The sequence below is a fragment of the Diabrotica undecimpunctata genome, chromosome 3 (assembly GCF_040954645.1).
Source record: "Diabrotica undecimpunctata isolate CICGRU chromosome 3, icDiaUnde3, whole genome shotgun sequence".
NCBI classification, from domain to species: domain Eukaryota; kingdom Metazoa; phylum Arthropoda; class Insecta; order Coleoptera; family Chrysomelidae; genus Diabrotica; species Diabrotica undecimpunctata.
In genome coordinates, this window is record NC_092805.1 from 150,172,758 (window position 1) to 150,195,620 (window position 22,863).

The following is a 22,863-nucleotide window of genomic DNA, read 5'->3' on the forward strand; positions in this document are numbered from 1 at the left end:
TTGTCAAGCAGTGTGGCCCGCGAAGCTCCATTTAATTTTGGCAATTTTTGTTGCTATATCCTCGACTTTTGTTTTAGATCTTACTCTTTTGGGTGAGATCCTGATTACTTTACTGGATTATATATTAAAATTATATTAATATTTTATAGAATTAAGTATTAATAATCATCATTCTTTACAACCTTGCGTAAGTCCTAGCCTCCTCAAGAATTTCTCCCCAGTCGTCCCTATCCATCGCCTTTCTCCACCAAGCACGTATTCCCATATTTCTCATGTCTTCATCGATGTTATCAAGCAATCTTGTCCTTGGTCTTCCTCTTCTTCTTTGACCAATGGGTCTATCAAGGAGCGTTTTTCTAGCTGGATCATTTTGTTCCATCCGCATTACATGTCCTATCCAACTCAGATGTCCTATTTTAATTAAGTATTAATGCATGGCTCAAAATTTATCTAAAAAGGGTGTAACAAAAAAAAAACAACCATCTGCCAATAATTAGTTTTATATGTATATCCTTAGATAAGTAATCATATTTACCTGTAACTAACTATCGGTAATTGTAAAAGCATCTTATGAAACGTCAACATAATTTTATTAATTAAATTGGAATTAAATGATAAGGAACAGAATTGGAATAAAATAAATATTTTTAAATACTACTTTGTATTTTAGGTCAAAAATGGCTTTACGCAGACGTAGCAACAGGAATGTTTGCAAAATGGGTTGCATGGGTAGCTTTACCGTTCTGTTTAATTATATGGAATGTAGGATTAACCCATTTAGTTGCTCCTCAAGCTGCAGGTACGTTCGGTTTAAAAAACTAAAAGAAGTAACTTTATTTAATTTTTATTTATTAAGATATTATTAATATATAAAAGGCATTCTTCGTAGCTCATATGTGCGTATATCTCTGTGGTCAAAGATGTGGATTCGATTCCACTACAAAAAGAAAAACAAAAGGATTGATTGAGGTCTCCACTCGGAAGACAAAAGGCAAACCTTAGAGTAGTAAATCTTTTAGTACAAATGCAGGAACTGAATCGTTTGGAATCGACAATAACACTTAATTATACATGACGCAGATATGTAGAGGAACAGCCTATACCCAAAATGGAGTTTGTCGCATGTGCTCTGCGATCTATAACATGGACAATATTGTGATGGGTAGCTCTTTTATACAGCAGACTCATACTCATACACTAGATAATTGTATTCTCGATAATATTTAAAAAATTTAAATGTTATCCTAGCGATGGTATCGAGCGGTAAGTGACTAATTAACACTTAGGTACGGAACAGGTCTCTCTCAGATCAATACTCTGGTAAGGAGCTACCACTAGATCATCACTCTAGAGAATCTGTTGGCCTTCAGTCAATACCCTATGGCCAGTGGAGTTGTTTCCAGATTGACACTCTAATAGAACTCCGAACGTTTGGTCTTCAGTCAATGCCCAAAAGCCCGGTGGAGTTTCCCCCAGATTAGCACTCTAGCGGAACTCGATTCTCCCTTGTGGCGAACGCTGATTTATACCATTGTCGGCCTTCCATCTCATTTAGCGCGTATCAATGGAAATTCTGCTATGGGAGTGTGTGTAAACGAAGCGTTGGCAGGACGGTGGCGATAGCTGGCGATGCACATCGCTACTATACGGACACAGTAAACAAATTAATGTAGATCTATTAAGTGTTCACTATGATCAGAAAGAAAGATCCACTTGCCAGAAAAAGCTACGGACATAAAAGAAGACTCTATCAGAATTAATTGAAGACCACAAGTTTGTTAGAAGAATTTGGAAATACACATTACTGAATGACAAAATAATTTTAATTTTAAACTTTCTATTTAAGGTTCTGGTATACCACAAATCAAAACCAGTCTTCGAGGTGTATTCATGAAAGAAGTTTTAACCTTCAGGACACTACTCGTAAAATGGTTAGGGACAATGGCTTCGATAGGTAGTGGTCTACCGCTGGGAAAGGAAGGACCTCTTATTCATATGTCAAGCATCATTGTAACGAAACTCAGCAAAGTGATGTCTAATTTTAATTCAATATATATCAACGAAAGTAAGAAAATTGAAATGTTGGGAGCCGCTTGGGCTGTAGGAGTGGCATGTACATTTAATGCACCCATCGGGGGTAAGTATTATGTAGTTTAACTGTCAATTCGAGTCGAAACAACAATAAATATTTTATTTTGCGAATACAGTGATACCTGATTAAGTGCAATATCAATAGGCCTAGAATTGTTAATCACTTAAAAAGGTTTTCATTTACCCATTTTAGTTTGAATTTAAGTGATATTGGCTTAAAAATGCTTTTCTATAATATAAATATATATATATATATATATATATATATATATATATATATATATATATATATATATATATATATATATATATATATATATATATGCAACGGTATTTAGGCGCCACGCCCTTCCGTTAGGGATCTATGGAGGAGTATCACCGACCCGCAAGCCCTTATCTCTTGCCGTACTGCTCCACCATAGGCCGATCAGATACCAGCATATTCTACTCTAAGCAGCAGATTCTTTTTAGAATTTTAAACTGCTGCGTTAGCCTTTTTATTTTTCTGTACAACAAGCCGGGACTTGAACCCACATCCACTTAACCATTCGACAGTGAAGCGAATGAGAATTGGCCGCCTGGCCTGCTTGGCTATCTTACCGACATATATTTTCTATAATATAATGTTCTAATTAATTATGTGCGAATTAGCGGTATTTATCATTTCAAAATTCGCAAAACGAACTTTAAAAAAATATTTCTTGGCATTAGATATTGATACTTTCTAAACATTACTCACAGCTCTTCTGTGCGAAGAACAAACACCAAAAATTGCATCGTCGATAAGCTCCTCTTTTAAATCTAGTAAAAAACTAATAAAATCTAGTAAAAGAAAAGTCAGTACCTGGTCCGTTTGTCCTGGTTTATTAGTCTAAGTAACTCACTGTGATACTACAAAGAGTAGAGCTAAGATAAAAAATATCAAAACTAGAATAGAATAGAATAGAAATATGCAAATGGAAATAGAAAAATCTTACAAAAAGTCAGAAATATAACAATAACAATTTAAAATTTACTGAAATTACATAAATCGTCAATATCACAAAATAAAAGATAATAAAATACACAAGTCATTGCAAAATTTAAATAGATTGCAAATTGCATAATAATACTTTACGAACTAATTAGTTTAAGTTGCTGCATGTGATACCCAAATATAATATATATAAATACTTTAGTTACTTGTATATAAACGTACTGTAATTTCTTAGTAATTCGTTAAGAAACTTTTCCACTGAATAATATGGTCTTTTAGATAGATAGGCTTTTGTCATTTTACGGAACTTAAGGAAAGAAGTTGCAGATTAAAGTTGCAAAGGGAGATGATTGTATAATTTTTTTGCCGAATATAATATAAATTTTTTTACTAACTCAGTGGTCGGGATCGGTAAATACGCATCAAAGGTTAAATTTCTGGTGGAGTAGTTATGATTAGGTCTTGCTGGAGAAACACGAAGGTGTTTACGAATTAAGCAAACAGTTTCTAAGATATATAAAGAGGGAAGAGTTAAAATCCCGTGATTTTGAAGTAGCTTCTGCAATGTGTTATTCTACTGAGGCTTCTAATGAGGCCAAAAAGATACCGTATTCCTTTTTGTAATTTAAAAACATTAGATTGGGCAGCCTCCAAAAAGGAAGACCATATCGAAGATGAGACTCGAACAAAGAAACATATGCCATTTTGGAAGATGCTTAATTGCATAGCAGGATGAGGCTAGTTTCATATTTAACAAATCGATATGAGGGGACCATTTAAGGTTGCTGTCTATAGAAATACCAAGAAATTAGAATTAATCAATTAATTAATATTATTATTACTCTAACATGCCGTGAAAAAATAGCTTCAAAACAATATTAAGAAATTAAGAGTCGGACCAGATTGTTATTTTAAGTAGATCAGAAGTTATAGTTGCCTGAAGAGTTACAATAATAGAGTTCCTCCAGGTGATACTACATAGTATCATCAGCGAAAAGAAAAATGTTTCCATCAATTTTTAAGTTAGTGATGCTATTTATAAAGATAAGGAAAAGTAGAGGACCCAATACTGAACCTTGTGGTACTCCACATACAATGCTTTTGTGACTAGAGTCAGTATCATTTGCTGTAACTAGTTGTTTCCTATTCCTCAAAAAAGTTTGGAACCAGTTCAAAGAAATACCTCGAATTCCGTAGAAATTTAGTTTTTTTATCAAAATGTGATTTATAAAATCAAAAGTTTTGGCATAGTCACAAAAAACAGTGGCAGTGTCAAGCAGGGATGGCGGTTTTTGACAAAACACCGGTTTTCGGATATACCGATTTTTTTTGCTTACGGTTTAACCTGGCGGTTATAACCGGCCAAAAAAACCGGTTTTCGGTTTTTTTAATCCAATAGGTTACAAGTTTGCACTTTCAGTTTGCTTCTGTATTTATAAAATAAAATAAAATTTGAATTATGGTTTTGTTTGGAATAATTACTTGAGAATAATAATTATGATTGGGATCAAAAATAATACCTAACCTAATCCTAATCACCGTAAAAACCTAATTACCCGTTTTTACTTTAAAAATAAAAAACGGTTATAACCGGAACAAAAAAACAACCGATAAAACCGGTTATTCCGAAGTAAAAAAACCGGTTTTCGGTTAAAACCGGTAGGTTTTTCCCATCCTTAGTGTAAAGATTATTGTTTAGTGCTTGATAGACCTCATGTAGTACAGAAAACATAGCATCACTGGTACATTTATTAGATAAAAAGCCGAACTGACTTTTGTTAAATGTTGTTTTCAACGAGAAAGGATATAAGTCGGGCTTTTATAAGTCTTTTAATAATTTTGGATAGGTCCGGTAGTAAGGCAATAGATCTATAGCTGCAGTCATTCGATTCTTTACCATTCTTATGAAGAGAAATGATAATCGCTGTCTTTAGGCACTCTGATAATATACCTTTTTTAAAGAAATCATTATAATTAGTAAGGCCAGGACTTCCAACACATTTTTTGGAAGATTTAAGAAAATTTTTATGGATAGTCCATCAGTACTACAGGAAGATTTGCTTTTGATACTACTCACTGTTTGGATCAGTTCAGATTTATCAACTGGTCTTATAAAGAATGAATTCTAGACCTTTTTTTAAATTGGGGAGTGAATTCTAGACCTTTTTTGAGGAGATAGGAAATAGGATCTTGTTGTGGCAAAATAGTTTATGTTATATTTTTACTCACAATAACGAAGTATTCATTTAGGTTTTCAAGGTTTGGAAGAGAAAATGGTTGAGCTGTGTTCGTTTTATTTAGAAAATCATTTATTATGGACCAAATTTCTTTTGCAACATTTTTAAATAGTCAAGGGTTTGTGATATTTTACTTCTTCTTCTTTAGATGCAAATCCACTAATGGATATTAGCGATCACATTTTCCATTAATTCTCTATTTCTTGCAATATGTATCAGAGATTGTATGTCGTTAATCCCTGTCCATTGCCTTATGTTTCGGAGCCAGGACATTTTCTTGCGTCCCATTCCTCTCTTGCCTTCAATTTTACCCTCGATTATAAGTTGGAGGAACTGGTATTTTTCATTTCGCATGATGTGACCTAGATACGCCGTTTTCCTTTTCTGGATGGTTTCGAAAAGTTGGCGTTCTTGGTTTATTCTTTTAAGGACATCTATATTTGTGATTTTCGCTGTCCATGGTATTTTTAGGATACGGCGATAGAGCCACATTTCGAAAGCTTCTAATCTGTTTATATCCCTCGTTTTGAGTGTCCAGCCCTCTACGCCATATAGCAGCACTGACCACACGTAGCACTTAGTAAACCTTAGTCTCAGTTGAAGATCGAACTCTGAACAAGTCAGTACCTTCTTGAATTTTACGAAAGCTTGTCGAGCTTGCTCAATGCGACATTTTACTTCCCTGTCATTAAAAGAAATGCGATATTTTACTTAATTGTAATTAAAAGAAATAACTTATTGAAAATACAGACAAGCCTATCTAAAAAATCACTTAAATATTCACATATCCACATCTATATCCACAGAGGGAAAGTGCCACTTGAAGAACTGATCCTGAAAGACGTCATTTTCAATATGGAACTGTAATTTTTATTAGGCAAGAAACAGACATCACATTATCACATAAATACCTACTGCTTTTACTTGCAAAAAATAATGTTGAAATTTTCACTGTTATGATTACACAATATCAAGTTTGTGTTTAAATTCAATAACAAAAAATATAGTATTACAGCAGGAGATTTTGTCACATCCCTACGTATAGTTATACCGAGACGGACCAGAATGGGACGATCTGAAGAAATGGGCAAAACAAAAATACTTTTAATTAAGACCCAAGATTACCACATTTTTTCAATAGAGAAAGATGAAAACGCGTATATAACCCTGGCAATACTAAATATTTTGTTGAATTTTCTAATATAGTATCCACGAAACATTTGCCAAGAAGTTGTCGAAGAGAATATATAGCAAGTCTTGACGGCAAATCAAAAGCCTTGCCCCAGAAATATTAGGAAACGTATAATAGAGATAGAGATCCATTCTCCGATGAAACCATTAAGCTTGGCGAAAGACATGTATAAGTTACAAAGGAAAAATATAAAAAAATAATCAAAACTAATTATTAAAAAAAAGGCTAAATTTTCAGTAAGGGTGGCCGCACACAGAAAGAGCAAAACTGTTTTAGTCAAAAACGTTTTTGACTAAACGAGTCTGATGCTGATGTTTCCATATAAATGAAATGAGCTGACGCACACTGATTAGTCGTGTGTCTAAAGCATGTTTAGGCTCATTTAGTTTCAGTCAGTCTGTTTGATGTTGATTACCGGATCGTCGTTTTGTGTCGAAACATTTCAATGTACGCAGGCGCAACGTGTTTTTGGAATTCCTTTCTTGAAACCGCTCGAGTAGTCAACAAGAAGCACATGTGGAAACAGCGATATTCTGCTTGTTCATATTGTGTGTATCATGGAAGTGGACGCAGAAAAATTAATTGTACTGATTGAGGTCAGATTCTTTTCTCATTTATAGGATGCACCCAAAATTGTCTTTTATTTTGCGTTTTTTCGTCCTGTAGGAGGAACCACTGCCAGAAAACTAGTGCAATTTCGTCGTTATCTGTCGACATCTTTAATAAAACTGATTGCAGTATGGTTTGTGCAAACATTTTGTTTCTCTTGAAAACAAAATGTTTCTTGTGGAAACAAAAACGTTTTCGTTTCAAACAAAAACGTTTTTGACTAAAACAGTTTTGCTCTTTCTGTGTGCGGCCACCCTAATATGGACATTTCATTGCAAATAGTTCGGTCCTCATTTTCAATACCGACAATAAAAGTCTGGCATCTCTAGGTTCCACTCTAACAGGTTTCACTGTATTTTATTAACATGAAAATATTATATAAATACAAATATATTATAAATACTAATATAAGAATTAAATTTCTAGGAGTACTCTTCAGTGTCGAAATTACCACGGCCTATTATGCAGTCAGAAATTATTGGCGAGGATTTTTCGCAGCTGTTTGGGGCGCAACAACATATAGGCTCTTACTTGTTTGGATTGATGGTGCAAAAACGATTACTGCCGTATTTCCTACAAATTATTATTTCGAAACTCCTTACGACTCTTTGGAGCTATTACCATTTGCCATTGTGGGGTAATACATACAAAATCAGAGTTGGTGTGAAAACTAAAAGATCTCTGTTTTAGCTTAATTTGTGGATTTTCGGGTGCTTTATACATTTGGTGCAAACAACACTTTGATACCTTCGTAAATTCTAATAAAATTATTATGAAAATGAAAGGCTTTAAGTAAGTAAATACATATAAATTATTTAAATGTCTTAACTAAAAAACATGTAATTTGTGACTATTGTAGCTTTATCTAGTCAGATCTTGTCATTAAAAAAAATGTGAGGTTTTGCGGGACACCTCACGCCCATTTTCGCAGACATTGAATTTTCCATCAAAAATTGAGACTTTAATATGAACAGAACTTCCACTTCCTTCAAATGTCGGCAGTAGATTCAACTTACAATTCGTCTCGTCGTCTTTTATCTCTAGTGTAATTGATCGAATTCGTCTGTCTGCTATCTCTGCTTCCTCTATCTTCTTTTCAATCTCTTTTATCTTTTATACAAAAGAAGAAATATCGGCATCACTTTTCACTGAAAATATTTTATCGTCAAGAGAAGAAATCTTAGAGATGACTTTAATTTCTAAAGAAACAATATCCGTAGAAACTTTGAAGATATCAGAAGAGACTTTGCTTCGCAGAGTAGAAATATCGTTACAAGCTTTATTTTCCAAACAATCAATTTCCACAGAAACTTGTAAATATCACCAGAAACTTTATTTTCCAGCGATGTAATAGACAAAATCACAGCAGCATGCTTGTCCTTAAACACATACATTTCTGGATCAAGACCCTCTTCTCCCAGGGCGTCCTTTAGCCTCTGTACTAATTTAGCCTTTTTCTCGACAAAATTTATTTCTCTATCTTCCAATTCTCGTCGCAAATCTGTCAAATTTAAATCACTAAGTCTCGTAGCTTTTTCACAGAATTTATTTAAATATCCCGCTTCTGACACCAGTGTAAGGTTTATTTTTATTTATTTAAAGGCTTCTAACGATAACACTAAAAACGCAATTAATTTATGACGTTTATTTTCTTAACCCTACAAATTTACATTTTAGACTAACTTCTTTAAATTGTAATCCCTCTTATATATAGTTTGCCTGTGTTTTTCAAAGCTCTTCCAGACCCCAGTCGAATTCTCTTGACCGAATGCCCAACTGATCGATCAGGAGCATAGCAAGGAATAATATAACAATATATTAGATTCGACAAACTAAACACAAGCAAACTTGTATTTTTCACAAATCCTTTCAAGGTTTTGGTAAAAATCATTAACTACTATTTTGCTGAAACCGACTGTACTTTGGCTTATGCAAACTCAAGTTTTTTATTGCGTTATCGGAGGTATTGCAACCTGCACTTGTATGTTCGTACCGACTAGTTGGATACTTAAGGTTGTTTGTTTTTGCATATCAAACTTGTATACTAATTAATCCATGATTGTTATTTGATACGTCTCTAAGAGTCCATGGCGACTAACACAAACACAAGAGCTGGAAATGTTGACACAAATTTAATCATCAATGACCATAACTTCGAAGCAGTCAAAGAGTTCATATATCTAGGGACATCGGTTAACCCCAATAATAACACATCTGAGGAAATAAAAAGGCGAATAATAATTGCAAACAGGTGTTATCATGGTCTATCAAAGTACTTAACAAACGTCTGTCTCAAAAAACTCGTATAAGGCTGTATAGAACACCGATAGTCCCCGTTCTCACATATGGATCAGAGGCATGGACGCTAACGAAAACAGATGAATCCGCTGTATCCATTTTTGAAAGAAAGGTGCTACGCAAGATATTCGGAGCGGTCTATGAGAACGGAATATGGAGGCGTAGATATAACTTTGAACTGCAGAATATCTACAAGCATACGTTTGGTGGTAAAGATATTACCACTATAATTAAGCGAAACCGCCTGCAGTGGGCAGGACATGTAGCCCGGGCCCCTGAGTCAAACATGATAAAAAAGATTCTAACAGCGCAATCCGTGGGAATGAGAAGACGGGGTAGACCAAAGCTGAGGTGGATGGACGGGGTAACACAAGATGCCGAGAAGATCGGAGTCGGCAACTGGAAAATGCAAGCGAGGGACAGAATAGAATGGCGTAGAAAGCTTGAGAAGGTCGAGGCCCTCTAAGGGCTGTAGCACCATGATGATGATGATGACCATGATGAAAATAATTATAAAAAGGATATTACATATATTGTAAACCTAACATTACACAAGCATACATTTTTTGCCAAACAAAAATGATTATTTTTGCTTACACATCTCATATACCTTTAATTGTCTGCTATTTAACTCTGCGATAGAATAGTGGTACATAATAATTCAGACAGACTCAAACATCAGCAAATTTATATACATGGTAACATAAATATTGCCACTATCTAAATGTGTCAACCTTAAGAAACCTCCCCACCTTTCCCATTGATTTGGTTATCTAATATATATTTTTAAGAGTTAAGTCATCATATTCTACTAACAAACTCATAAATATAACTAATTGATTATGGATCATGGACAATGTTATCGGATCTCCCTAATATGACGATTTCTCTCTTTTCGTACTGTCGTAATTTTTTCTCCTAGTACTATCCTAGGTAGTTAGAATATAAATTTAATACTAAGTATGCATTTTAATTTTTAGCCGGTTCATATACCCGGCCATAGTGGTACTTTTCATTTCCTCCTTGACGTTTCCACCAGGACTAGGTCAGTTTATGGCTGCAGATTTAGGAGGAGGACCACAAGTCATCTCTCTGTTTAGTAATTTTTCTTGGACTAAGGAAAATTTAACTTTACCTCAGCAGGACGTAGTAGCACACTGGACAACAGATTGGACTAGCGTATATGAAAATTTGGTCATATATATGTTCTATGAAATAATAGGTTCGATTATAGCCAATTCGCTACCTATACCTACTGGAGCGTTTATTCCAAACTTTAGAGCCGGTGCTGCTCTAGGCAGAATCTTGGGAGAATTAATGCATAGCTGGTTTCCTACAGGTAGGTGCATGTTGATTTTTGCATTTAAAATGAAACTACTCAGTGTCAAATAGCTTTGAAATATTTCAGTAAATATAGAATGCTGTGATTTTGACATTAATTTATAAAACTAACAATGGCTTGACGTTTATTGAAATGTTTTGTAAAATTAATTGTATTAATAACTAAAGCTGACAATTGTTTTATGTGTTTTTAAAAGCTCTACAATAGAGATAGTTTTTAATAAAAAATAGCGAAATACTGTTTTAATGATGAGGGGCTACGGCAATAGAAAAAGGTCTTATAGTGAAGAAGCCAACTACTTCAACGAAACTCTTTTCCAAATAATTCTATAAATTACAATAAAACTTTAGATTAAATACAGAGTTTCGTTAAAGATCCACATAATATCTCACGCAAACCTGCACAAATACATGATAAAGGTCATTCTTCAGTCTTGCGTGTATTTCTAAAGAAACATGAAGATGCATGTAATAGACCCATTCTACGATCGTTTAGGATACTGTCAAATTAACAACGGACGACATTTTGAATACTTAATTAGGTAGACAATAATTTAGCAATGTAGTAAACTTTTAATTCTGTTTAAATTTAGTTTCACATAATTTGAATCAAAAAATGTATCGAAACAATTAGACGTTTCCACGCTTTTGAAATTCCTGACTACATAAAATCTAAATTATTGTATACAGTTGAACTTTCTTTAATCGCAGTGTATTTCGTTTCTCCATTTATACCCCTCATTGGTCATAATACCACTTCTTACACTCATTACTTGTCTTTCGATTACTATTTATCTAGTAGCTAATTTATTTTTTTATAGCAGCTTTTTTTCTAGCTTAATTATTTATTCTTTTGTTGACTTGGCAGTACCATAAAACAGATTTATAAAACGCATTCTGTCTTGAAAGAATAATTATATAAACGCTTATATTATTCGTTTTTAGTTGAACTAAAGAACTTGTTAATTTTAGTAGATAGACTAATATGTTTTTTCTTTCGCAGGTATTGGTTATAGAGCTAAAATCGTACCAGGAGCATATGCAGCAGTTGGCGCAGCAGCATTTTCTGGAGCTGTTACTCATACAATGTCTGTATGTGTAATCCTGTTTGAAATGACATCTTCTATCACATATCTTATCCCCACCCTAATCGCCGTTCTTATAGCAAACGGGGTAGCCAGGTTATTAGCTCCAAGTATATACGATTTAGTTATTAGATCCAAGAAACTGCCTTACCTTCCCGATCTGTTACCAAATACTAGCAGTAAGTATTCAGTATCCATGAGTTAAAACTTTGTATTTGCGTTCCAAAAATTGTTTATTTTGTTCTTTATATTATGTTTTTTACAAAAATCCCTGTGTTGAATATTTCCGAAATAGTGAAGAACATAATATTCTTCCAGTTCATTCGTCGCGCTATGTAATTATAAATAAGAAAATTGTAGCAGTGAATTTGTGCAATTTTTTTACTAATAACAGATAATCTCTCTCTCTCTCCTCTCTCTCTGTCTCTCTCTCTCTCTCTCTCTCTCTCTATTTCTCTCTCTCTCTCTCTCTAGTCATTCCCTCATTAGTCAATATCCTGATTTCCTAGCATACGAGCATCTATCTCTTTTTCTAGCCTTCTATCGTGGCCTAGGCTGCTCTCATGGACTCAGAGAATGTCTTGACACTCGCTGTCTGCACTTGATCTGTCCATCGAGTAGGTGAGCGACATCTTCTCTGCGACCTACAATGTTTCCCAAAATATAAGTCTCTTAAGATAAGATTATAATGATTTGTTTTTGCAGTATGTTCGAATAACTTTAAGACTCCCGCGAGACAAACAGAGAAAAGCCTAGTCTGAATGCTCTTGGAAGATTGTGAGATTTGTTCAGTGCTTTGTGCATAAGATCCGAAACATTCTTCTCCAGCACATCTTGAAGTGTTTTTCTCATTATATATTCCCCATATCAGTTAAAGAGACTTGGAGGTAGAATACATCCTTAGTGGACTCCTCTATTGACTTTACAAAAATTTTATTAGGGTTTCAATTCTTATTCTGGTTTCATTATTCACTTATACGCTCTTAAACACTACTGACAGATAATCATAGGCTTCCATCTCACGTAGAATTTTCCACAATACTTTACATTTACCAGTTTGCATAGTTAAATATAACCCTTAATAACCGCGATGTCAGATTTTAAAACAAATACAGTTAAATGAGATGTCATAGGTAATTAGGTATCAGCGAAGTTAGAAAGAGAGGTGAAACTTTAAAAACATTGAAATCAGGGCATATATTCTATCAGATTGGCCCTGAAACTACATCAGTTGGAGGCATCAGTTTTTTGTCCATAAAAACCACGCGAACAAGATAATAAACATCCAAAGTATATCATCTAATATTAGTTAATACAGGTCGTCGAAGAGTTTTACGAGAAAATATATGGAAGTAGACGAGGAGATCAAACAGGAGTATAAACATCCATTTCAAAGACCATCATGAATCAAGGTTCCGAATTAATGCCAGAGATAAAGATAGATGAGATTCGACAAGCATTAAGAAAAATGAAAAATAACAAAGCGCCAGGAGAGGATGGAATTATAATAGAAGGTATCGTAAATGAAGGAGATATGTTATTAAATAAATTAAAGAAACTGTTTAATCTATGGTTGTCAGCAGAACAGAGAGTTGCCCAAAGAATGGAACAGTGCTATAACTATCCTTTTGCATAAAAAGGAGATAGAACGGACCTAGAAAATTATGGACCTATTAGCCTGTTGAACCACATATACAAGCTCTTCACTAGGTTAATAACATTTCAAAATTGGAGAAAAAATTATGGAAAATTTTGAATTCTCGAGCTTTTTTAATGAGCTATCGCATATTGAGAACTTGCTCCCTTGTACCCTTACCCTTAATAAAGACTGCTTATTTTGTATATTTAATGGTTCTCAATAAAATTTTACTTAGATATAAAATAAGTGAGATGGTTCAGGAGTTACTTCATACTTCAGTTCAACTTCAGTTTATATTTGCTTTTTTTATGAGTTGGAGTAAATAGTAATAGTATACCAAGCACTAAGCCATTTGCCGATGCTCCATACTTAATTGCAGTTTCCGCATTCATTGGGGACCAGGTTCAACCATGTTCAACCAGGATATCTGGTTTGTTGGTATGATTTCTAGTCTCTAAAAACATTAACTATTTTAATTTTGAACTGAATTCAATATATTATTAAAAACGACTATTAGCAGAAAACCAATAAATGCAACTATTTTACTAACGCAATAACTAGTTGATACTATCTTGCTACGAGAACGCACTGCAGATAATTAAATTATTTCAGCCATCTCGGATTTCATAGTTTCGTTTGTATATTAACGTTACCAAAAGAGTAAGTCAGGTTCATGAAATTTTATAAGAGATTTATGAGAATTTCTATTTTCTGGAAAATGTAAGAAATATATTCATCTTTTTCTTTGCGGCATCTTCGTTGAATTTCTCTGGACAAGATTTTATAATCATTTAAATCATAACTGCCAATTTTAAGTTGCCTTATTTGTTTTATAATTTCTCTTGTTTGGTTATGATCCATGGTTCATGACTACTGTGCTTCTTGCAGATTAACATTGATTCATCAACATAATCATTAGCCGTTTTGAGTCCACTGCTAAACATGTGCCAACGTGTGCCATTGCGATAAGCATTGTGTCTAGGTCTCTATTCTAAAATTTTCTTGGTCCATCTTTCATCTCTTACTTTGGCCCAGTTCCATTTCAGGGTTGTAATTATTTTTGGTACTGATTAGCTGTATGTAATATGTTTCGTTTAAAGTCCTACAAAAGACATACAAAATATTTAGTTACTTAAAATTTAATTCCTCTTACAGGTATTTACGAGGTGTATGTTGAAGACTTTATGAAAACAGAAATCAAATACTTAAGCCTCTCTATGAACTATGGCCAGATGAAAGAACTACTAGTAGCGAATAAAAAAATTGAGGTTTTTCCCTTGGTAGATCATCCACAAACAATGACTTTACTCGGATCTATTACCAGGCAAGAGCTAATCGTGCTTCTCGATCAACGAGTTGGTACCGTACAAAGAAGACAGTACTTGCCTACTCCTATGATCGACAGACACGAATCACCATTCGATAACGTCGAATTTATCCAGTCCATGCGGAAGCGTTCTGTACCTCATATCGATGATTCGAGCGATTCAGAAAAGGAAGATGATATAAGAGTTGAAGATAACATTACAACACATCCGGGAATGACCGAATTGAAGGAAATTAAAGTAAATAGTCTTGAGGTAAGGTAAAAATTACAAAAAATTTATTTTTATGGCTAATTTACTTCTTCTTCGATTGTTATCTTCATTATTAATAGCGATTACTTTGACAAAACGTCTTTATAATTAATTGATGGATCTAGTATTTTTTCGTGTTAAATGACAGATATCCTAGATAACCGAGGGAGAACTCTGATATGAGTTCTTTCTCGTTATTTATTCATTGTAGCACTTCTTCATTCGACATTCTTGATATTAAAACGACCCATAGACGATGCAATTTGTTGTACTACCGATCGTATGATAAGTTGAACGATAAATCGTTAAGACATATCCTAGGACGCTTTGCCCAAAGGCGTGAAAAAGTTTCAAGCGATCGGTTGTACAACTAGTTTATTTTAAATTATTTATTATAGCACCAACCGTTGCAAAAAAAGAAATAGCTGGTTATTTTTGGATAATATAAATAACAAAGGGAAAAAAGCTGTGGTGTTACAAATGACATATTTATTCACATATGAATCTACTTAATGAACTAAATATCAGAGAATCCACAGATTTTTAGAATTACTAACTAATGGACAACCTACCTAATGGACAAGTGTTGAGATAGTAGATCATATTGTTCTTTCGTGCTGTGTACTTCATAACTTTATAAGAACAGTATCAAAAGCGAAGTTAACAGAGACATCTATAGATTTGGAAAATACAAACAATTGCATTGTTGTAGTGACTGAATGAAAGCAGGCTATAAATTTACTAAATCTCCAGCAACAAATTTAAGTAAAAGCGCAAAAACAGTAAGAGATACCTTCTTTCAACTTATTTAAAAGAATTTTGTTTACTTTCTTTTTGTTTAAGTTTTTAAGTTAAGAAAAAACAAGTTTTTTGGAATTAAATCGATTTATTTCTCAACATAGTCCCCTTTTAGCTCGATACACTTAGTAAGACGATGTTCCAATTTTTTTATCCCATCCGAATAGTACTTTTGCTCGAGCTTTTCAAAATAGGCCGAAGTTTCAGCGACGACTTCATCATTGTCGGGGCATTGTTTTGGTGAAAGAGCACTTTTTTGCGTTCCAAACCGGGGCATTTTCGACGCAATTCGGCGTCGAATCGATCCAATAATGCTGCGTAGTACTCACCATTGATTGTTTTTTCTTTTTCCAAGTAGTCGATGTGGATGATGCCCTTCGCATCGCAGAACACTCGCCATCACTTTGCCGGCCTAATGTGCACTCTTTGCCTTCTTCGGTGACCCTTCGCCGCATTTGCGTCACTGTTCCGACTGTTCTTTTGTTTCCGGTGGGTAATAATGCACCCAGGTTTCATTAACAGTGATAAATCGGTGAAAAAAAGCGCCTCCGAAGTGGTCACACATTTTTGCATTCGATCGATTGTCAGCAAACGCGGCAAGAAAACTAAATTAATGAAGATTTTAAAAACCCATAATAATTGTGAAAGCCGGATAATTAACGCTAATACTTTATAACAAGTAGAAAACTATAACTGTCTTGGCACAATAATTAATTACACGAACGATTACTGCAAGGAAATAAAAGTTCGAATAGAAAAAGCACAAGTAAACTTTATTAAAATGAGATAGTAAGTACTTTAAATAAGAGAACTGAAATTAGACTTACAAGTTAGGTTAACAAGGTGCTATATTTTCTCGACTCTGTTCCATGGAATGGAAGCGTAAATCCTTAATGTGGCGACTACTAAGAAGCTAGAACCATTCGAAATGTGGATATATAAAAGGATCCTGAAGATATCAAGGACCAAGCATGTAATAAACAACGAAGCCTTGAGAAGAGTTAACAAAAGAATGAAATTAATGGAAACCATCAAAACACGAAAGCTGCAATACATTTGACTTGCCGTGCATGTTGAGAGATACGACGTATTTCAATTGAGTATATAAGGGAAGATCCAGGGCAGGAAAAGCATAGAAAGAAGAAGAATCTCATGACTGCATACCTTGATAAAATGTGCGGTGACATCTAATGCCACCACGGCCCCTAGTTACCTTTTATATGTGGCCTTTTTTATATTTAAATTTTTTCTATTGTAATTTTTCGTGTCCTTTTGCTGATCCTTTAGTTCCAATATTAGCTATTATATTACTTGTTGTGGCATTTTTAATACATTCCCTCAATTTTATAGACATTTTGCACGCATATGTTATTAATGTTACTATAACCAATTTGTGTACGTTGTTCTCCTTTATAGTTGTATTTGGTATATTAGTACATTTTAAGCAGTAAGAAATGTATTCTTGCATCGTTTGTTACAATAGAAATATTTGTTATAAAAACTTAATTATGTTCAAAATGTTTGAAAAAAAAAACGTTTTCTTTTAGGATACAAGAGACCAAATAATGAAAAAATGGGCACCAGTTAAGAAAACGATGACATTACCTCCCCTTGCTCCAAAATCACCTGTTCCTGAAAGACGGACACCATTGCCATTAAGACGGGGAGCTACATCATTACTAAATTTAGAAGTGGTAGGTAAAGTAAAGACTACGTTAAATATTTTTATGTAACTATTTAACTACTGGGGTTTTCCCCTTTTACCTTTAAATATTTTTGTTTAGGAATAGTGGAAGTAGCACAGTGTAAGATTGTCGAATCCATCCATATATGCCATGTGACATCATACTGTCATTTTATGTTATTTTCATTCTAAACTAAACCAATTGAGATATTTCTACAGCAGTTGGTTTTAAACTCTTTAGAATTTCATTTTCATTATTGGTTTTTGCTTTTTTAAATACTATAATTACAGTATTGTGCGAATTAATGGAATCATTGTGACATTTTTCAATATTCACAGTTGGCAACACTGCCCCACATTTACAACTGACCAAGCATTGAAAACATAACCTTACTTTTCTCTGCCTTTTAATTGAGGCTGTTTTAGGACATTTCCCACCAAGTTTGTGTTTTATATTATTTTGTGTTGTTTTCGGTAATTAGTGATTAATTCATGTATTGCACGTCAAGGCTTTATATTGTCAACAGGCTTTTTAATATATATGTGGAAAATATATTGTTCCAGTCTGCGACTATAATATGGCGCATTGTCCATAACCACAGACCCAGGTTCTAATTTCGTTAAGATTCTCTTAAATCAGCGCTCAGATACTTCGCAAGTCATTTCTTCATGATAATTTCCTGTTTTTCTTGACTCAAATTGAAGCAAACCATCATCAAATAACCCTGTATCACTTCCTATATCGGCAATGATTAAACGCAGTCCCTTTTCTGATAGAGCTTTTAATCCTGTAGACCAGTCTTTATAAATGCTTCGCGTTTACTTTGGACATTTAAATCTTGCCCAACTTTTCCAACTGTATGACCTTCGTTAGTCCAGGTTTCATCCGAATAATATATTTTTCATCCAATGCTGCGAATTTTGCGTGTTTCTTTTAAATATTGTCTTCTCCACACAATAATTTAATTTTTTTATTCTAATAACATACTTTCTCTATTGCGAATTTTGCGTATTTCTTCTAAATATTTTCTTCTTCATACAATAATTTCATTATTTTTTTTTCTAATAACATACTTTCTCTGTTGCGTTTTACATATCGAAATTTCATTTCGCGTATAGTCCTGATTATTACTCTACGAGATATTTTGGCTAAGAAGTCATCGTTTTCGAGCTCTTGAGAAATTTTTTTCAGTGTTAGAATTCTACTCCGAAAATAAAACGAATTAATTTTTCGACGTATAACATTTCTTATCTCGTCATTAAAAACAATGTTTTTTTTTAACTCTAGTTTCACCTTTTTCTTTCTTTTTATGTTCCGATCTATTTTTAAGCACACGATAAATACAGCTAACGGATACTTTTGTTAAGCTGCACCAAATGTCGACCGCTTGGCTAACATTTGATGCCATTTTCTGCCGACAATTCCTTCATAAACATTTCGTATTATTTTCTTCTCTTCTGACGTTAACATTTTCCGTCTCTTTTGCGGCTTTTCATTTTTGGAATCAACATCAGAATTTTGCTGTCTTCCCTTGGAACAATTCGGTTGTTCGTCCATGGTATTTTAATAATCACAGAATACAACTAAAAATTCACTGTAAAACGACAAACTAATAACACTTGATTTATGACCACAAACTTCAACCGCACAAAATAGAATCACAAAATGCAACACATACATTCCCTTCAGCACCGCCTATGTAAATGAACGTTTCTTGCTTCTCCACGTCCGGTTCTGTTACCGCTGCCATGCTTTACAAATACCCAGGTTGCCAAGTGTTTGAAAGGGAATGGTAACGAAATTTAAAATATGGATTTTTATTTTATAAACTTAAATATGTAATGAAAAGGAACATGTAAACAAAATTTATTTCATGAAAATTGTGTGCTCGATTTTTAATATTGAAAAAAAATATTTTTTTTTTGGTCGAAGAACTCAGGTTTGTATGGCCATAACTGCTATCTGTGAACAAGAATCGGCTACACTGTATGGCAGCTCGTGGTCGAGTCTGCTATAGGGAAGTACAAATAAATGTACTAATTATAGATTCTGTGATTTCTTATGAGAAAACGCAAATTGAACGGGTAGTTTTAGAGGGCCGCTGTGTTACATTTAAATTTAAGGATATTTGACTTTAAACGATGAAATCACTCTCCCAAATAGTGAAATTTCACTTTAGTCTGAAAGACGTACTTTATTGACGAAACCCGTGGAAACTCAACAAAGATATAGATCACGGTTGAGTTGGATGGATGGTGTGGATAGGAATGCCAGGAGAATCTGAGTAGACCGAGCTGCAAAGAATAGTACCGAATAGAGAGATAAGCTTATGATTATGATGAAGAAGTAACTAAGCAAACCAAAACCAATTTAACGTTCTTTAAAGTGGAATTTTTAAAATTTTCCAAAAAATTTCACAGAAAAATAGTATAATAAATCCAATCAAAGAAAATGTGTTTTCTTTTAAATTGAAATAGCTCGATTTTCTCAATAAAACACGTCTATGAAATCACTTAGTGCCTCTGAAGGAAGACTTTTTCGTATTGATTGGTCATACCGTCATCACCGTAATAGTTAAATATAATTTGTTAACAGAAATAATTCAAATTTAGTCTGAGAAGTTTCTTTGTTGACCTCTTAATTTTTTAAATAGTTTTGATAATTAATCAGTTCATATTCCAAATCAATTTTAAAATAAGAAACTTTTAAAGTGTTTTAATATATTTCTTATTTTTAGCCCGGTTTAAGGGTTTGTGACCTACCCGATCATGAACAGCAAGCCTGGGAAGTTGATCAACTCAAACAACAAGTAGACTTCACAAATTGTCGCATTGATCCAGCTCCTTTCCAACTGGTCGAAAGGACCTCTTTGTTGAAGGTCCATTCTCTCTTCTCCCTCTTAGCGATCAACTTCGCTTACGTAACGTCGATTGGAAAATTGGTAGGTGTGGTAGGTCTAAAGGAACTTAGATGCGCTATCGAAGATGCTAATAGTGGAAATCCGCCCAAGAAATCAGAAAAGTCGTTCAAATTTGATGTATCTGTACCTCCTACTCCAACGCCTGCAACACCTGTTATCTCAGTTGTGCCTCCGATGGATGGAGACAACGATGGAAGAAATATGGATAGAATCGATTATATCGACGCATAAACTATTATTAATCTTTAAAAGATATAATGGCTCACGCTGCAGCATGTTATGAAATTCTCGATCAAGATAAAAGTAGTGCTATATAATAGGCTGTCCTTAATTTTTTACTATTTTTTATTTTTCTACCACAGATAGACAATGAATGTGACTGAATGGTTTTGTAGATATATAAAGAAGAATGAATGATCTTCTTTGATCTTATTATTAATCGGAGAAATTTATGTATATAATCCTAATGAAAACTTTTATTCTTTGTACTTAAAATTTCGCCTTATTAAAAATATTTGTTTTTATTAGTAGACATTTTTTTACATACCGCGTCGATAATTTTAGTATTATGTGAACTTTGGTGGTAGAATAATAATTTGAGAAGCTGAATGTTGAATAATTTTTTAAAAGCAAGATAAAAGGAAAACTCAAAGGAAAAGAAATGAAGATTCTTAATATGCATATACGAGTGTGTACCCTTTTTACAAAGAAAAGGGAGGTTTACACAAAGAACGATATTAAAGTACAGGTTTTAGTCTTGTAAAGGTATCTTGGTAGGAGTTCGGCAAGGTTAGTTTACAAAAGAAACACCAAAGAGAGGAGAATTTTGGGCATTAACCTAATTTGAAAGGAATGGGGAAACCTAGTAAATTGGAGAATAGGCAGGAAATAAGATAAGAACGATAACGGGAAAGATACGAAGTAACGAGAACGGAAAGAAAATAAGACGAAAACAATATGAGAAAGATACAGATGGTTACTAGACGGGAACAAAATAGTAATGAGGAGTTTAAATATATCACGCGGTAAGCATTAATAAGACATAATATGCAATACACATATGAAAATAAATTAATAAAGTTACACAATAAATCATATTTGAAAGAGATAATATCAATTATACTTGTAACGTAATATTTTGCCTACCACATAGGGTAATAGGGGGTTTGAAAACTGGGGACAGAAGTTACTGGGGTGGAGATAGGACAAGCAAAATAAACGAAACTGTGCAAACGGCACTCAGGGTTTGTTTGGAGAGCTGGGTCGTGGATAAGTTGAATGGCAAGCAGGTTGGATTGGAGCAACTACAAAAATGATGAAACAAAGGGGATTCTTACATAAGTCTCTTGGAACAAACGGACAAAAAAACAACACGGAGGACCTCTAGCAATTTAAAATGGATGCCGGTTTAAGGTGCCAAATTATAACGATTACAACAACTAGTTGTAACTATTGAAATAATTATTAAAAATACAAAAATGGTTAGGAGACTTTAAAAAAAAACAAAATGGTTCAGAGAAATAAATTAAACATTTATTGTGTCTCACCATAGTTAGAAATACAGATAATACATAAAGACTATATTAATAGTCACAAAAGTAAATATAAAAATAACAAAGAAAATCTTACATGTGTCCTATTCGTTTACAAGTGGGAATTACTACATAACTTACAAATGCTACTGCTTAATCACCTCGCTCATAACATTAAATACAAAACAGGGATAAATTTGTTGTTTAGTAACCTTTTTAATCACTTTACCAAAAGTAAAAATAATACTTATGGGTCTGTAATTGTCAGTTTTTGAGGAATCACCTTTTTTGTAGATAGGTAGTACTTTTCAGTATTTTAGTACTTCTGGAAAGGAGAATGAGATGCCAAATGAAACACTTCTTTTTTTACTGGTGATATTTTTGCGTTTAGTCTCAAAAGACTATCAATCACCTGCACCTGATATCGTATAATTTTGTTGGTCATATACCTTATTTTCACCCTTAAAACTCAAATTTTGGCCAGCTAAAAATTTAACAACATAAATTATAATTTTTAAAACGGAAACCCATCTATCTTTTTCCATATTTGTTAATTTCTCATATAATGAATCAATTGTTGTTTTAGAAGAAATCAATTTTTTTTTAATAATCTAAGATTTTGTATTACAAATGTGACCTTTCCGTAGCTATTTCGTTTAGTCTCGGTCTTTTGATATATTTGAGCCCATTGATTATACTTTTAATCTCTCATTCACTAGGCAGTTCTATTATTATACTATCATCCTCTATAAGGAAATTTTCATTCTGATCTGTATTTTGTCCATTCAGTAGTTCACTAAAATGTCTCTCACATATACCCATTACTGATTTGTTTTCAGTCGTGAGTGTTCCGTCTTATTTTTTCATGTATGAATTGTAATTC

At 33.6% G+C, this 22,863-nt stretch overlaps 2 protein-coding genes across 4 annotated transcripts in view; one reads left to right on the top strand and one right to left on the bottom strand.

Annotated features, from left to right (window-relative positions):
- Positions 1-20,972, top strand: part of LOC140437559 (chloride channel protein 2-like) — an 81,297-nt gene extending 60,325 nt beyond the window's left edge. For all 3 annotated transcript variants that reach the window (XM_072527154.1, XM_072527153.1, XM_072527152.1), the window contains 9 exons: positions 671-799; positions 1,847-2,137; positions 7,532-7,742; positions 7,796-7,897; positions 10,384-10,742; positions 11,748-12,008; positions 14,624-15,048; positions 17,391-17,537; positions 20,266-20,972. In XM_072527154.1, coding sequence (XP_072383255.1) covers positions 671-799; positions 1,847-2,137; positions 7,532-7,742; positions 7,796-7,897; positions 10,384-10,742; positions 11,748-12,008; positions 14,624-15,048; positions 17,391-17,537; positions 20,266-20,679 — 2,339 coding nt within the window. In that variant the 3' untranslated portion in view covers positions 20,680-20,972. The remainder of the gene's footprint in view (positions 1-670; positions 800-1,846; positions 2,138-7,531; positions 7,743-7,795; positions 7,898-10,383; positions 10,743-11,747; positions 12,009-14,623; positions 15,049-17,390; positions 17,538-20,265) is intronic.
- LOC140437561 (chloride channel protein 2-like) overlaps positions 1-22,863 on the bottom strand; it is a 293,059-nt gene that overhangs the window by 234,853 nt on the left and 35,343 nt on the right. The window lies entirely within an intron of this gene.